Source organism: Platalea leucorodia, assembly GCF_965183815.1.
Source record: "Platalea leucorodia genome assembly, chromosome: 7".
In the NCBI taxonomy this organism is placed as follows: Eukaryota; Metazoa; Chordata; class Aves; order Pelecaniformes; family Threskiornithidae; genus Platalea; species Platalea leucorodia.
Genome location: NC_138829.1, coordinates 11517534 through 11534816, shown reverse-complemented (window position 1 = coordinate 11534816; position 17283 = coordinate 11517534). Strand labels below are relative to the sequence as shown.

The 17283-nt window shown below is 40.3% G+C and overlaps 1 protein-coding gene across 1 annotated transcript in view; it reads left to right on the top strand.

The window, feature by feature from the left end:
- Nucleotides 1-17283, top strand: part of KIF26A (kinesin family member 26A) — a gene marked incomplete at its 5' end in the record, with an annotated part of 102483 nt that overhangs the window by 61753 nt on the left and 23447 nt on the right. The window contains one exon of the mRNA XM_082318600.1: nt 10180-10363. Coding sequence (XP_082174726.1) covers nt 10180-10363 — 184 coding nt within the window. The remainder of the gene's footprint in view (nt 1-10179; nt 10364-17283) is intronic.

Genomic DNA, 17283 nt, shown 5'->3' with positions numbered 1-17283 from the left:
TTCTTTCTATATTTTCTTGTTCATCCATACCTGAACGCACATGCTTATTCTGTTTTCCTGAATATATGGAATCTCAGTGTTGTCTAGCTACCAGAGTCTCTTTTTCCCTTTGGCTTCTTCCCTTCTCTCTGCCCTTCCTAGCTTGTCAAGAGGAGCACTTCTCTTGCCTTCCCCCCACCCCAGCCCTCCCAGTCTGCCCACTTTTTTGGTTCCTGGACTCCTGAACACCAGTGCTTGTTCTGACTCCGTTATTTGGGGCTCCTCAGCTCGGCGGCAGTGGCAGCTGCACTGGTGGTTTTGCTGCAGCGGGAACAGAGCATTCCGTAGGTAAAATGATAACAGTGACTTTCCTGCAGGGATGTAATTTGACAGTTTGCACCTGTTTTGCAACTTTATTAGTGACTTTCAGACTCTTCCAGTAACATATTTAACTATTTTAATACTTTGTTAAGACAGACAGACTTAGCAGGCAAAAAAGTAAAATCAGACTGATAGCTAATTGAATATTTAGTTCTCATGGTTGACTTGCAGTTGCTCTAACACTCAGTTTACTGTGCGCAGGATGCGGTTTGCAGGGCAGATGGACTTTCAAGTGACACCGTCTGTATTCCGAGCTAGACCGCTTTGCTTGCTTGTGCTTGTGGCAAAATGAGACATCCCACATTATCATTTATAACAAAAATGAAATGTCAAGCCAAAATAATGCACCAGCACTGTAGCTGCAGTGCTTGATCAACTGCAGGATTACTCTGAAGGTACTCCTAAATTCTCAGTGAAATAGCAGTGAATTTTGGCTTTCTAAAACTTCCCTTATCCTTCCTGCTGGAGGACGGAAGATGTTTCTTTTGGCATAATATTTCAAAGAGCTTAGCCAATACCTCACTCAGCATTAGTTAGCGCTGCTTTGCTGGTCATCACAGAGTGACGCTCTTGGGGTTGCTTTCTGCTTTGTTAGGCTTTTTGTGTCCTCAGTGGTGGAGCTCACTTATTAAGAAGCACTGCCCTATGGAGTTTTTACTGTGAGGAAATGACTCAGTGGAAGTTAATCAGCATAAAATGAATCTAATCTAAATGTTATTAGTGAAGCTAGTTGGGAGTCCATGGCAAGCTTCAGAATATTCTTTGATAATGTCTCTCAAGCAGGTCTTAAGGAGTTGCTTATTTCTGCTGAAACTTGAAGTTAGCATCTTTGGGTCAGAAATAGTCCAATCTCTGTCTGCAGTAATGGAAGAACAGGCATCTCACGTTTTCCTGCTAAGTGCTATTTTAAATGGTGCTGCAATTTCAGCCTATTATACCTCTGAGAAGTATCATTTCAGAACTGATGTCAGTTAAATAAATCGCAGGAATGCTGGGCTTTAAGAAGCCCATGTGTCCCTCCTCTGTTTAAAAATACTCATTGCGTGGGCATACAACTTCTGTACCTGGGTGATTTCCACTGCATCATTTAATGCTGTCAGTGACCATTTAACTCGCTAACAGTAGGAATAAGTAAATGCCCCCCTGGGAAGTTATTTGCTTGGCAGTATAGGTGTCAAGCCTTTGACTAAGCATCTGAAATAAAACCTGGCTGAAGCAAGGATGGATCCTCTGTGGATTTTCTAGATGTGCACTAAAATGTGGAACTGAGGGAGCTGGAGGTGATGAGAAAGGTATGTCTGTGGGGATGGTGTGTTGGGGCAAAGGAAGGTAACCTGAAAACATAACCCACACCAGAGCTTTTATGGTAAAGGAGGCTTTACAGTCACAGATGCTAACTTATATTCAGACTGCTATATGTGACTGGGAATATGAAAATACTGGATATCCTCCTTGTTCTGCCCCCTCTTTCCTCTCTGATGTTTGCCTGAACCTTGTGCTTCAGATGAACCCCTTGTTAGCCATGTCCTGCATTTTCTGTCTCATCCTTTCCAGTCACAAACGTGCCTGTTTCTTCCCTGGAGCAGCCTGAATGAACAGAATGCTTTTGCTTTTCATACCAGATTGTTTTTGATGAATAGCATGGAGTGTAATATCCTTTGTAACAAAAATAATTTATTGCCTAGTAAGTAATTTTGATACTGGCTTCTTTCTGTATACCGGGAGCTGATATTGCAGGGCAAAATCCTAAGTGATCTACTTAGGTAATTACTTTAATAATGAATGTCTAGTTAGCACCAGTGTTTCTGTTTCATTACTTTGTAGTTTTAAAAATGTCTTTCTTACTTTTTCTTCATAGAATACAAATGAGACTAGAATTTTATTTTCCTCAACCTGACTGTTTCATGAGCCTATGTCTTGCTGGCAAATAAGTCCAACTTTTTTTGCCTAAGGAGCGTGCTTAGATTGATGGTTTCTGCCTGCTTTAGCTCAGTTAGTTCATGAAACAGAGCGAGGAAATATTGCTGGCATTCAGGTAGCTGTATTTTCAATACGTAGCTATCTATGCAGTGTGCAGCCTGGGAACTGACATATTTCTATATTAGGTGTTGACAGTCTTGCTTACATAAAGATTAACCTACACAGGTTTTCAGCAGTTTGTCATATGGTACAATTGTAAACAGCAAGTATGGAAGTACAGCAATATGTTCATCTGCTCTTGCTTTGTTTAACATCATTAGTGAACAGAGCTGGAAATGGTATGTGGCAGGCTGCAGTGACTAGCTGTTATTCTGGTATATATATAAAGAAGTCAGTTCCTGAACCCTGGTCCTGGCTGTTGAAGCAATGTTCTCTGGCCAGAAAAGTGTCTTAAGTCTGCAAACTGAGGAGAATATGGAGCTGACATCACTGACGACAATTTTGTAGCAGTGACCTCAGAAAACACTGGTTTGGAAGAGTGGAAAAAATGGTTGGAGTGTAACAGTCGGTGCTCGTGAAGATCTGCCCTTTGGAAAAAATTACAGAGAAGAGCTGTGAAAATTCCTTCTTGGATTCCTGTATGCAAATTGCTTGAATGCTTGAAAATGGGCTTGGTTGATTGCTTCTGTTTAAATAATAATGTGTAGCTGAGAGGAGACATCAGCTCTTGGGTCTGTACAGCATGAGGAAGCTCTTCTGATGTCAGGGGTAGCCTGCAGGTTGCTTTAACTTGTCATATTCCAGAGGTCTATTTGAGTTTATCCCAAATGGCTTTGCCTGGTCTTTATGCCTGGTGCCTGAATTGGTGTGAGTCTTGACTATTGCTCACCGATGCATTAATCCTGAATTCTATACTTCATGAAGATCTGAATAGAGGAGAGGGAGAGCAACAAGGATGGTCGAAAGCCAAGGAAACTTGACCTGTGAGGAAAGGTTGGAAGGATTGGGACTTTTTCATTTGTGAAAGAGAAGACTGAGGTGTGGTAGTAGTCTTCATACAGATAACAGCTGCTGCAGCTGAAGGAAGTAAGGTCCTCTGCATGTCTGCTGGGGAGGTGGGGGAAAACAAGGAACATAAATTCCAGCAAGGCAGACTTATGAGAGACATGAGGTGTGAATTTTCTAACAGTAAGAATAGTTAAAAACTGGAATTGATTGCCTTGGGAGGCTGCAGACTTGCTTTTGTTGGAGGTTTCGAAGAATAAGTTGGACAAATATATATTGGGAATGTTTTAGGTAAAGTTCATCCTACCATGGAGCATGGGGAAAATGTAGATAAACTCTTAAAATCCTTGCTAGACCCGTCTTCTCTGATCAGCTGTGAGCAGATGATGTTCCTAATATGTCAACATAGCTGATTTTTATTTCTGCCTTGCTGATTTTAATAGGAGATAGTAAGAGAAAATTAAGAGGTCACTCAAAGTGAGAGGCTGAAATTCAAGCCTGAATTGCAAGATTATGCTGTATGTAAGAGGCAAGGCATGAACTTAATCTCATATTAGAGATACTTTCTCTCATAAAGTTGCCTTGGTAATATCCCTACAATATTAGATGTGGTTTGACATTTTGGAATGTTTCAGAGTAATGATTTTCTATTGAAACTTTATTACCATCACCCATTATAAAAATGCTATTGTTTGAGGCTGTGCATTGTGATCCAGATGAACTATTTATTTATTGAGGAAGTTGAACCACTGAAATAAGGAACATTAATTGTTTGTTCTTCCTGGCAGTGCTTCTTGACAGCGTTGCTGGGACAGCTAAGCAAACAAAGGTTTGGTGCTGTACTTGTGTAATGGTACAAAAGTGAGGAAAGCCTTTATATCCTCCTGAAGCTATGTGTGTATCACAGGAACCTAGGAAGCTTGTTCTAGGGGGAAGAACAGACCATAACCTCAAAATTTAACATATACTTTATAAGTGACTCCTTGGACAAAATTTATTGTAGGAATACAGATGGTGCCTGTCGTTTCCAAACCGTCATGACAGATTTAGACATTCTCAGTTTTCTGTTTAAAAATGGCTCTTTGTGAACCAGATTTTATTTTCCGGATTGAATGCCATTAGTGGAAATGGATACCTTGTTTATTTTTAAGTTTGCTTGGGATTTTGGGTAGCAACTGCACTGTTTTTCATTGTGCTACCTTTCTAATTTTAGAAACACAAATCAAGCAGTAATAGAAATAATAAAAGTAATAATGCCAACCAAGTTTATGCTGTGAGTTGCGGAAGGCTCGGGACAGAGTGCTGGAGGGTGTATTGTAGGACATCCGTCTATTTGTTGTCTATATTGACGAGTAATTAAGGAAACAATAACTGGAACTGCAGATACAATGACAGACTGTGACTTTCCCACTGCTTCCTTTGGAGCTGGTTTACAGTGGGAAAGGTTTGGGATATTCATTATGTGGTGGAGGAGTAATGCCTTGCTGGGCTGGGAACTGGGAAAATTTGGAAGAGTCTTGCTTTAGAGTAGACCGATTCCCAGTGTAAACCTGTGTCCAGAATTTTTCAAGCTTCGCAGAGGGTTCAGAATCAGGAGAACAATTGCTCCCGTGATGGCTGTCAGGGTCAAACAAAAACTCTTGAGTAAGTGTACTCTTGAGTAAACTCCAAAGTTCAGGATACTTAAGGCTTGGACTGTACAATTCTTTGGCCTTGACCCTCTCCGTGAAGCCCTTAAGCATTCTCACAATATGAATAATGACAGTGATCTCTGAAAGATAAGACTGGCTAATAACACTAAAACTGTTAATATGTAATGAGTCATGCTGAAATGAATGTGCAGAAGTTTTCTTTTACTGTTGTCAGTGGAGCTTAATAATGGGAAGCAGGATTCCCAGTTCTATTTCTGACTTGTGGCGGTTTGTCTGTAAACCCACCATGTCAATTAAATCCTCTGTATCTCTCTCAGTTGACCCGTTTCTAGGATATGTCCCAGAGTATATTTCACATCACTCTTCCTTCTGAAGCTTAATAAATTCTACGAAGTGTTAAGCAAAAATGTTGTAATTTTGCATAGTTATAGAAGTTTCAAATCTAGTTTTCTTTTTCATGGAGAAATTATGCCCAGAAGGAACACTGTTCTTTAGGAATTTAAATTGTGCTGTTTACTTTCACAGCTATAATGTGCAGAACGTGTTCAGTGAAAGTAAGCTAAAAACAGCTTGCTGTACGTCAGAATATCTGAAATGTCATGTTAACCACATAGACAGAATTTAAAATAAAAAAATGTATGGTTCTTTTAATGGGCAGGCTTTGTAGCTACTTTTGTTGCACAGTCTTACTCCCTAGATGCTGAACATTATGTAATTGATCTGGCCATGCTTTTCCTCACTGGTCTCATCCATTCATGGCAGAAAAGCTAGTAATCTGTAAATTGTGTGGGGGAAAGAGCAAGTTAGAGACTGTCATTTGATATTTGAGTGCCCCTGCATGTGCCGTATATTAGTTTTATTTCCTACCGTGACACCGAGCTATGAGAAAAGAACTCTCCAGAGCATCTTAAAAGACATCTTCTATTAAAGATGGAAAGAGTTAAGCAAAACGCAGACTGTAGATCTCACAGCCAGAGGTAAAAATAACATACATGGGTGTCTCTCATGCTTTAATTGGAAGAGAGGCATAAGAATGTGGAGCTTAGTTTCCCTTGTAAGAATGTTTTGTAGAAGAGCGCTTGGTGAAGGTTGAATGGGGAAAGTGAAGGTAGGTGGAAAGCGTACATCTGTGTCAAAGCTGTGACAAAATGCTTCGAAAATGCCCAGGAAAACAAATGACTGTACCACTTAAGTTTTGCATCATATTCCATAGAGGTCGTAATTTTCACTGTGAGGAAACAAGTTGATATTGGAGAAGGTCAGACAGCCACTGTGGTGCTGAAGATGGATGTGACGGCCCCCTGTGCAAGATTAAATTTGAGAAAAAGAAGCAAATCAGGAAACAGGCATGGCACCTAATTAGGCTCCTGCAGAAAGTGAACTGGTATGAGCTCAACTTCTGTCTTTCTGGTGCTAGGCAAAAAGGGCACAGTTTATGAGAGTTTTGCCTTCCCTGTCTTCATGGGACAGATTACACCTGGGAAAAGGAATACTAGAGAAAAAAAGTACTGGAAACTCAGGTGTAAATTCAATAATGGGTTGTTGGATAAGGACTGCAGAAAATCCAGCACTCGAGTGTCTCGGAAGTGGGTCCCTGTAAATACATACTCTCATGAATTTTGCTGAAGTAAGCAGTTTTGTGAAGTTGGATTTTGTTTAATTTAGTTGGGCCCATGTCCAAACCAGCCTGGCCTGTATTTTGGCCTAATGAATACTTGGCTGGGATGCCACCAAGTATATTGCTGGTGATGCAAGAAGTGCATAAGGATTGACGAGTCCTTATGTGGTGCTCTTTGCCTAAACCAGTCCAGGAACCCCAGCAAGGCATATAAAGGCTGCTGCCTTCATATGAGGTGTTTGTAGCAGTTAAAGAACTGACTGTGCTTCTTATAGGAGCTGAGGATGACAATTACTTACATTCATATTCAGTCTACGGTTTGATAATGATGTTTCGTTGTGCCTAAATTGCCCTATTCTTTCCATTAGATCCTTAACTTTTCCCTTTCAGGAAAAAAAAACCCAACCCAAAACCAAACCCAACAAGCTGTTTGATACTGCTGGTACAAGATGTCTGTGATGTTCCTACTCCAGAAACAACCTCATTTTAATGTCGAGCAAAGTAATTCTTGCATTCAAACACGCAGAGGTTGTAATTAAGCTTTGTGCACTGCTACCTGAGAAGAGATGCTTTTTAAATGTGAACCACATGCATCATTATTAGTGCAGTTGGCCTGTTGCCCATCAAAGCACTGATTATTTTCTACAACAGCTACTCCAGTTCCTCTGCTTTTTCAGTTTCCTGTTATCTTGCATGGACATCAGCAGTCCCTTTGCCAAATTTCTTAGTAAAATTGTGGCACTCCAGACTCATAGGAAGAGGATTTATCAGCACTAGAGCAGTTAATTGCTTTAGCTAGCATATGACACTGTCCTTTGAACACTGGAGATGCAGAAAGTGTGTAAATACTGTTGGAAGTGAATCACTTTGAAAGTTGTTCTGTCTTGGTGGGGAAGTTAAGACAACTAGTAATGGATTTGGTATCTTAGACCTGCTTTTTGAAATGGTCCAAAACTGTGTTGCTGAGCTATTTCGAGAAGCGCTATGCTTTAAAAAGGCTGAATTTTCTGTTTATTTGTTTATATACTTTGCTTAGCTTGGCCTTTTTGGGTGCATTTACACATTGCGTGTTAGTGCTTAGTTAGGTGCTTGAATACACAATTCCTGAGTAAATTTGTCCTTTGTATCTCATTCTCTTTCGCGTATGTTTCCCAGAGGAGCTCTGTCAGCCAGATCTATTGAAGGAATAATTATTTCATCAGGATTTAATGTATATCTTGATTGCACTTTGAAGACATTCTCTTGAGAAGTTTTTATCATTTCAACACGGGATCATAGCGTGTAAACAAGGAAATAAACATTATCTTTCATATTAATCAACAAGATGATTAAATAATAACCACAACTGTTAATTGGTACTTGGAGATAGAGGGTAATGACTGTCTTGAGTTCCACAATGACAGTACCAACAGGTAGAGATTCTTTTCTGCACAATAAAGCTGCATATAATTTAGGAGGCATTACGGTTTTAATGTGCAGCTGCAACCATAGTGAAGTTGTGCAACTATCTGCCTGGTGTCCTATTTCAGGCATATGTTTTCATACTGAATGAGGTATTAGCAAGGGGATTTGAGATTTAGGCAGTTAAATCTGTTCTCATTGCCACCAAAAACCCGAGGTTCTGTATAAACCCATGCTAGCAGTGTTTGCCTAAACCAGTCCAGTGCTTTGCCGTGGGGGACGGTTCCTGCTGGTTTCAGGATGCGGCAGGAGTCAAAAGCTGCTTCTTTCCTCAGAGGCAAGAGTCCAACTTGTCCCTCACAAGACAGTGGCTTCTGGCTCCCTCTGAGTTTGGAACTACAGCCTCATTTTTTCATCACACGAGTCTTTGTCTTTTTCTAAATACTGCAGTGTTTGTAGAGGGAGAAGGAAGCACGTAGGGGGTCTGCCTCTCTAGAAGTTGATGAAGGAAAAAGGTCCAGGAGTTTAACACACACATTTGGGAATGTAGAGCATAGGACTGGGAATTTTGGAGATCTGTATTGAGAGTCCTGCCCCTCGTACTGACTAGCTGTCTAATCTTGACCCACGTGAGTAATTTTGCTCTCGGACACAATCAGTTCTTTGTACTGTAACTCATTTGAAGCAATTAGTGCTGCTGGAAGAAACTGTGCAGCCCGCCTGCTCTCAGTGTTCATTTTTGCTTCTAACCTACCATAACTATAACCAAGGGAAGAGTTTCCTTCTCTGATCGTCTTACTGAGCTGACTCAGCCTGAGGCTGCCTGATCACTGGATTCATGATAAGGTTAGGGGTCTAGATTTACCGTGAATTAGGTATGACAGCAAAGCACTGCCTTAGTTTCTCCATATTTCTGTTGCTTATAATACTTCACAGGTGCTAATGCCAGCTCATTCTCACTGAAAAGTACTTGGAGATCCTGGGCCGAAAGGCATGATGAAAATATAAAGTAGCCATTGTATAAAGGGACTTTTTGTTGTCACATATTTGTAAACTAATTTATCCAAAGTCACAGGCCTTTATATTACAAGCATGGATCAGAATAGTGCTTTGCCCCGAGAAGACCTGGTGGCATCAGTAGCATGGTCTCAGGTCATCCACAGATGCTGGCAGTGTGACACTTTTCATTTTTGCTGGCTTAACAGTCATTCAAAGTAATGGTGAAAGATAGCATGTTGGATGCTTTTACAATATGTATCTGAGGGTGGGCTATCCACTGACAGTCTCAGGGTCAGATCACACATGTCTTATTCAGGTGGCAAAGCTCTCCTTAGCTTTGACAGAGCTGAGATTTCACCCCCACTGCCACCTCCAGTTGCCCAGTGTGTGCTCACTAACACATATATTTGTTCTACTTAACTCTGCAAGGTGATTTTTCCCATGTGGATTTTGATGTAGAGTCGAGTTTCTGGTTTTGTTTCTTGCTATACTGTTTGGTGTTGCTGAAGGGGAATAGCAGAAAAACTGATTATGTTCCTATTCTTATTCACAAGGAAGAATGTTACAGTTTTAATTTTATGTTTTAATTTTTCCTTCTTCTTCATCTTTTATGTTTTGAAATTCTGCATTTCAAAAGCAGGATCATTATCATTCAGAACATTAAAGCATGTCTCTTTAATAGCTTTCCCTTTTAATGTGAAAGAATGGAATTGAGGAGGAAAAACCAATCTGTCTTGAAGGAAATTCTCTGTTATCTAAGGATTTTCAGTGCAGCCAAGAGAGGATCTTGAGCTCAGCTGACTTGAGTGTTATTCTCTGCCTTGAGTAACTTGTAGAGTACAAAGAACCACTTTCATAGTGTTATCACCAGCAAAGTCCATCTGGTCCTGCCAGTGACAAGGGGATTATTTCAGCTTTTTGTTATGTCAGTGAGATTTTAGAATTTTAGGATTCAGCTGTCAAGCTGTTGGGGGAAAGAGGGGAAAGTTAGATTATAATTGGAACTCTGTTGGGGGAGAAATTAGCTGAATGTTTTGCCAGTAATTTTTCTACCCATGTTTCCTTCTATTAGTCTCCTGATGATTTGTCCTTATGAAATCAGATTAGAATGCAATGACCTGATTTGTTAAGCAGGCAGTGATGACAATGAGCATCTGTTTGTCTGGTCCAGATTCCCATTAACACCTAGTAACATTGTCCTTTCTTGCTATTACTTTTATACAGAGCAGCACAGAAGCTTAACCTGTCTTCGAAGAGAAAGAAATACCATCCGCCCCTGCCACACACACACGACTTCTCTATTTATGCTACTAACTTTAGTGGCATCCTGCAGCTCTGTCCTCCCCCAGCACCACCATGCCTTCTGAGAGCTGTGTCCAAAATCAAGGACAACCCTGGCATTGGAAAGGTAACTTCGGATTTCAATTTTTTAAAATAGTTTTCTAGATTAATTTTAACAGGGCTGGAAGCTTTCAGCCTAGAACAGGGTTGGATAGGCTCAAGGGAAGGGTCTTGGGACAGAGAGCCACAACTGTTTGAATGTGCCTGAAAGCTGTTATCACCTGTTGACTTTGGAAAGAGTTGGCAGCCTCAGAACAGATTCAGTGCTAGTGTTGGCTTCCTTGAAGCCAGTTAACATCACTGACAACAACATTGGCAAAGGTTGACATCATTGACAGCATTGGTCCAAAACCAATGGACATACAGGCTTCACCTTTGGCAGAAGTAGTCTTTGCATTGCCAGCAAAGCTCAGCCACTGGTGCTGGTGTTGTCGGCTTGAGGTTAAGGAGATACATTGAGGGGGCTTTGTTTCCCTCTGCTTCACATGTCACTGTAAATCAGGAGTATGGAAATGAAGTAGCAGGAGAGAAATAGATGTCTCTCCAACTTAGGAAATACAGCACCTTTCAAATTGTAAAATTGGTGCTAATTTTATTTAAAATTAATTGAAATACAACCCAAGTATTTGAGCTTTATTCATATTTATAACTGTTTAATCACCCACACAGCAGAGTCTGAATACTTATTTACATAGGTTACAAGAGATTAGTGTTTGAAGATAGACTTGAAGTATTTAATGTGCACAGGAGAGCTAAAATACGCAGCTTGAGTAACCATACAAATCAGCATTAACATAAAGAGATTGTCAGCCTAAATACCTACAGCTGACACTGTTGCTCACAGAGAATACTCTGTATTTCTTAAGTCAGTGAGTTTGTGCTAAATGGAAAACAAAGGAGTAATTTGGGCTATTTTAAGCAGAGGGAAACTCACAGATGAAAATGTGTTTTTTTTCTCCTGTTTTTCTAGTGTGTTAGAAAAGAGGATGTAGTATTAAATGGTGGAATACAGCAAACCTGGCAGAGTAATTTAGAGATTCCCAGGTGGAGGAGGGTTTGCTAAAGAACACCTTTCTATGTGTGTGTGTTTGAGCAGAGCCCATTTGTTTTGCCTGCCTCTTCTCCGTGAGGCTTAGCACTGGGCCAGGGCACCAGGAATAGCAGGGAACGTGGCATTTCTGAGGCCCTTTGCCTTAGGGAGACCTTTAAAGCATGCTTGTATCTCCTTGTGCCTGCAGCTCAATAAAACTGTCTTTGCACCTCACCTGCCCTTGTGTGCCTGCAGCTGTGTGTAGCCAAAAGACTTCAGCCTTTTTACTGCACTTTGAGGGTGGCCAGTGGAGCTTACCAGCATGACTTGTGCCTCATGGAAAGCCCTGGTTTATCTGGTGTCTTCAACCAGATCAACAGAGTCTAATAAAGATCAAGTGCATGATCCCAGATGGCCAGAGATTGTGTGCCTTAGGTCATGTGGTCTACCTACTTTCTTCATTAGTGAGCACAGCAAAGGGCTTTCAAAGGGAAGAGGTCTACTAGAATGCCAAGGGGCATGGCAGGACCTTGAGCAGCTATGCTCAGCTGTGTAAGCTTCTCCTCCAGCATGCGATATATGTGTATCCCATGCTGGCAATGTGGGTGGTATTTCTCTCCTGCCTGGCACACTACACCAAGAATTTCCAGACATTATGGGTCAACAAGCTGCTGTTGACCCTCAAATGTCTCTGTTACTTAGCTCTCAGCTGAAAACATTATTGAAGATACTGTTTGTTTGGGCCCAGGGTTCCAGCTGTGTTCTTCTAGCCATGTACATGTTGACCACAGTTTGGAAGAATCCTGTGCTGGAGATGATAAGAGCTCTCTGCTAATTGAATCAGCCCTTTAGTCTTGAGTTAAGATCTAGACCATCCAAATGGTGATGGGGTGTGCTAGTTAGTAGTTTTAATGCTCCTCTTCTCTGATCCACAGTTTAAAATATGCAATACCTAGTAAACACCTCTCTTAACCCCTTCCTCTTTTGCAACTTTATAAATTACAGTGTTTAGCCGGAGGAAAAAAACTTCAGAAATATAGCTTTTTATAAAAATTATGAGTCAGCACAAATGATATCTTATGTATCCTAGTTCTTAGAACTTGTGGTCAAAGGAAAAGTGTCAGTCCTATATAGGTGTTCTTTTAGTACTAAACACTGATAGTTTCACTGAGCAATGCCAAGCAGCTTTTGGTAGCATTTAGCCCACTGTGCAGTAACATTCTCCATTATAATTTGCTCTTCACCAGCTTCTGCTGATCAAGATTTAGTCAGCTAGTATCTCCTTATGAGGATGATGGGAATAAAGTAATTATCTTTCTTACTCACTGCTTGAAGTATCATAGCAATTGAGAGAAGAATCAGCAAACACTGGCAGATGTGCTGTGGTCCTCTGTTAACTTCAGTCCCTCTTCTTCTAACAGCTTTTTACGTTACACTCCTCCTGGTTATCTTTTTACGTGGTTTTTTCTTGCAGCTTGTCCAATAATAAGTACAAGATACGCATAGGGGACAGAATCAGTGATGGATTCTGGAGTCACTTTTTCCTACCGCAGCATCTGTGGCTGTGGCTGGTGCTCTCCTTGGTTTGTGTGATCGTTCCCAGGTCAGCAGTGTCCCTCACCCTATTATTACTGTGTGGTTACAGTGGGTTAAGCAGCTGGTGGGGCAGCTTTTTCCTTCCTCACCTCCCAGCTTGCTGTTGTTTTGTCTTTCATGGTTAGTTATGATGTGGAGGGCTGGTTCCTTGCTGGTTTCTGCTGTACAGGTAAGAATGTAGCAGTGCTGATGGGCTGCCTAATTCCCACCTAACTTCACCTTACTAAGCTGAGGATGACGCAGTGAGGACCAGTCCTTATTCTTCTCAAGGGGGTGATTTCTGTGAGCACAGATAGCTTGACAAGTTTTAATTCCCTTCTTGTCAAATGGTTTCTTTCAGAGCAGGACAGGATTCCATGGGGGAAACGTGCCTTTTCTTACTGTGAAGGGGCTGAAGAGATAAAATTTGAGAAGAGTATAAGTTATGTGAGAATGAAAAATAGAGTAACAAACTGGAAACCCATGACGTGTCCAAGATACTTCAATGGGAGCAATGTGGCCCCCTTTATGAAAAGCTGAAGAGGTGAATGATATGTCAACTGTGTGGAAATACCATTTATATTAGGAGGGAACTAGTGAGTAAGGCCTGAATACTACAATGACTAATTATTATCTGTAATGACACACTCAAGGTAGTCCCATTTCTTTTGTAAATCTGCTGAAAGCTTAGAGCAAAGAACATGTTGAAACATTTACAATGACCAATGTGATTGGCTTTCTGTATTTCCCGTGATGGTAATTCTTAACATTCTTTCCCCCCACTGATGCTCAAGGTTGTCTTTTAGCTGGTATTCAATACATTATAAGACACAGAGGAACAGAATGTGGAGAATGTGATGTCACTTCGGGGCCGAAAGGGAAAAAAGGGCTCCAGAGGGAATCTAGAAGTACAGTGTCATAAGGCTGACTTTCAGACCAGGCAACCAGGCAAAGTGGTTGAAACAATAATAAAGGTAGAAATTAGCAGGCAGGGATTAATGTGATATAGTAGGGATCAGCTGATGGAGCTTTTACAGGTGGAACACGTGTTAGTGTTCTGTGGAAGAGTCAATGGGCATTTGAATAGGGTTCGTCTGGTTGATAGAGTGTATTTGGATTTTGAAAAAGCTTTTGACAAGTGCCCTGACCTAGGTTTCTTCAAAAACCCCTAAGCTGTCATGTATTCTCTAGTGGTTTAATAACTGGTAGGAAACAAGAGGGCAGATTTCACACTGGAGCAAAGTTAGCAGTGGTGTCATATGGACGTCCATGCTGTTCAGTGTCTTCCTAAATGGTTTGGATGAGGTGGTGAAGCTACATATTCAGAGCAGCTGCAGCTAAAACTGACTGTGAAGACTTCCAAAAAGATCTTGTGACGCTGAAGTTACTGAGTGGATAAAGAGGCAGATGAACTTTAGTATTGCTTAACACAAGGTAACGTACATAAGAAAAGGAGCTCTAACTATGCATGCACAAACAATAAGCTGTAAGGAAATCAGGCATGACCACAACCCATTCTACCAGCCATCATAGAAGCTACAGCATTAGGTTTGTTATCATGAGTCTGAGCTTCTAAAGAAATGCTTTATTGACTGTTCTGGAGGCAAGAAGATTAAGCATCTTTAGTTTTAGGGGGTCTCTAGCAGACTGGGGGCCCAGTAAGCCTAAACCTTTGGAAAAAAGACGTCACCAAACAAATTAACATCCATACCTGAAATTTTAACTTCCTTATTTAATTTGCACTTTCAAAGCTGCCCTGCCATGACTATTGGCTTTTCCTGCCAAAGAAAATCCCTTTGGACAAAGCACTGATTCAGTGGAGAGCTTCCCCATGCATTAAGTGCTTTTCATTGGTTTCGAAGTTAAACACGTGAGTAAGAATTATTCTGAACTGGGGTAAGGGACAGTTGAATCTAAGAAACTGATTGAAATGAGCATAGGCAGCATCAGGACTATCTTGGGTGTTTCTGACTAGAATTGGAATTAGTCAGTCTGGCTGACAGGTCCTGTCACTGATTGTGGGACCTTGTCGTGAACTTGTGAGCTCAATGGACATTTGGGGAAGGGAAGAGGCTTGAATGACCTGAAAGGAGGCTGTAGCGAGTCAGGGGTCGGTCTCTTCTCCCAAGTAACAAGGGATAGGATGAGAGGAAATGGCCTCAAGCTGCGCCAGGGGAAGTTTAAGTTGGATATTAGGAAAAACTTCTTCACCGAAAGGGTAGTCAGGCCCTGGAACAGGCTGCCCAGGGAAGTGATTGAGTCCCCATCCCTGGAGGTATTTACAAGATGGGTAGATGTGGTGCTTAGGGACATGGTTTAGTGGTGGACTTGCAAGTGCTAGTTTAACAGTTGGACTTGATGATCTTAAGGGTCTTTTCCAACCTTAACGATTCTATGATTCTATGAATTCCTGCTTTTTGTAAGCTGTATGACTATAGCAAAGGCAGTAACTGTGCATTGTCAGAACTACTGGAGGAGGCAGAAATGTGAAAAGATCATGATGATAACTGAGTTCTTGCACTTGAACTCAGTTATTGATTATTTGAGCCCAAGGTCTAAATATGTTCTTAGTCTCACATCATCATCTCCATGCATATCATACAGTTCTGCTGTGGTGAAATTGCTGTATGGCTTTTTATGGTTTAATACATTTGTCGTTAGAGACTTACTGCAGCAGAAAGCCTATATGTATTTTTTGCAATTTCTATTTATAATTTCTCATTGTTTCAAGTACTCTCTTGGAAGGTGGGAAATTAATGTCTTATTAATTTCTTTAACATTTCACAAATACCAATTTTTCACCTTATAATAATTTCAGCAGAAGTGCATGGACTTGTCCTGTGATACAAATCTTTAATTGAGCCTTTTGCTTAGTTTTCTTTACAAGAGTGCGAAATGTCACTCTTACAGGTGCTTGCAGGGTTTGTCCATGTTCAGGAATACCCAGCAGAGAAAAGTTTAAAAAAAAAAAAAAAAAAAAAAAAAAAATAGAACTGTAGGTCTATCTGGGACCAATTTTTCATATAATCAACAATAATCAAACTCTCATGCACAAAGGAAAATCCCACTACCAATGCAAACTGGATACTGAAAGGAATTTTGCTCACTACTGATAAATGTTATGTAGCAAATTTCATAGCTTTCTCTTGAATGTGCCAAAACCATCACAGTCCAAATCATTTAGCTGAATCCTACTTAAAAAGCAATGATCCAGTACAGTATGATTCTTGTAACTGAATCATTTTTGTGGTCTCTCTGGGTGTTATTAAATTTAATGTCAGAATAGTAGGAAAGACGTCTGAAAGCCATTTAATATTGTCACTGGAAAGAAGTTAGATTATGCTCAATTTCTGACATTAATGTGCTACTTAAGATAATTTATCATATTGTGGTATTAAAAAAGACATCCTTTTTACAGTGGCTGCTGTGTAGCATTCTAATTTGCTATTTTTCTTTAGCATGGTAGGAAGCCTTTTTCATGCAAAATGTTTTTTCTGGGGTTCTATTCAGCTCATTCTTTATAATACTGCATCACTTACAACAGCAACTTTAAGTGCTTGTCTCTTCCAAGGATCCTGTCAATTTTTTATGTTCGAATGACAGAATACTCCTGTGTGAGACAATTGAAGTGGAGCATTTAAAGAGAACCTGAATTGTCAGACATGTTTCTTGGACAGGTATATACATACTGGTCTCCATTTATGTGTTTTAGACATTTACTTTCATTTATGCTTTACTAAGCCATAGCTAAGGTACCGCTAATATGATTTACTGATTGTGCAGGGTTTTCTTAAGTGTGCTGTATGTCCCATTCACTGGTTCTTACAATGGTTTGATGACGGATAACAAATAGGTACTTAATTTTGTCATCTTTATTGCTGCTTGTTTCCTAATGACTAGAGTGTTATTTCTGATATAAATCATGTATCATTCTAAGTACTCTTCTATCCATGTGTATAGTCCCATATCATCCAAGGTACATACATCCCTGCTGAAATGCCTTGAACTGCTTAAACAAAAATGTGGAAAAATTAGATAAAAATACACAATTTCTTCTACTTTGTTTTCACCTTTAAAAATGAAATAGTTTTCTTCATGTCTCCTGGGAGCAGAGAATCAATTCTTCTTTAATAGAGTACAATACAGAAGTGATTTTTTTTTTTTTTAAGGTTCTCCCAGGGGAGCTAGATGGTCTATGCTAGCATGGCAATTTTGCATATAAATTTGCCATCCATTGGTAGTGGCAATATATGAAAGGCTTGTAAGAACTACCCACAGTAAACCAATTTAGCAAGGGTTATATATCTGTCAGTTACAATTAAATCCATGAAAAATATTGGCTCTGAACTAGGACTTTTGTAATTTGATTTACACTGTAGTTG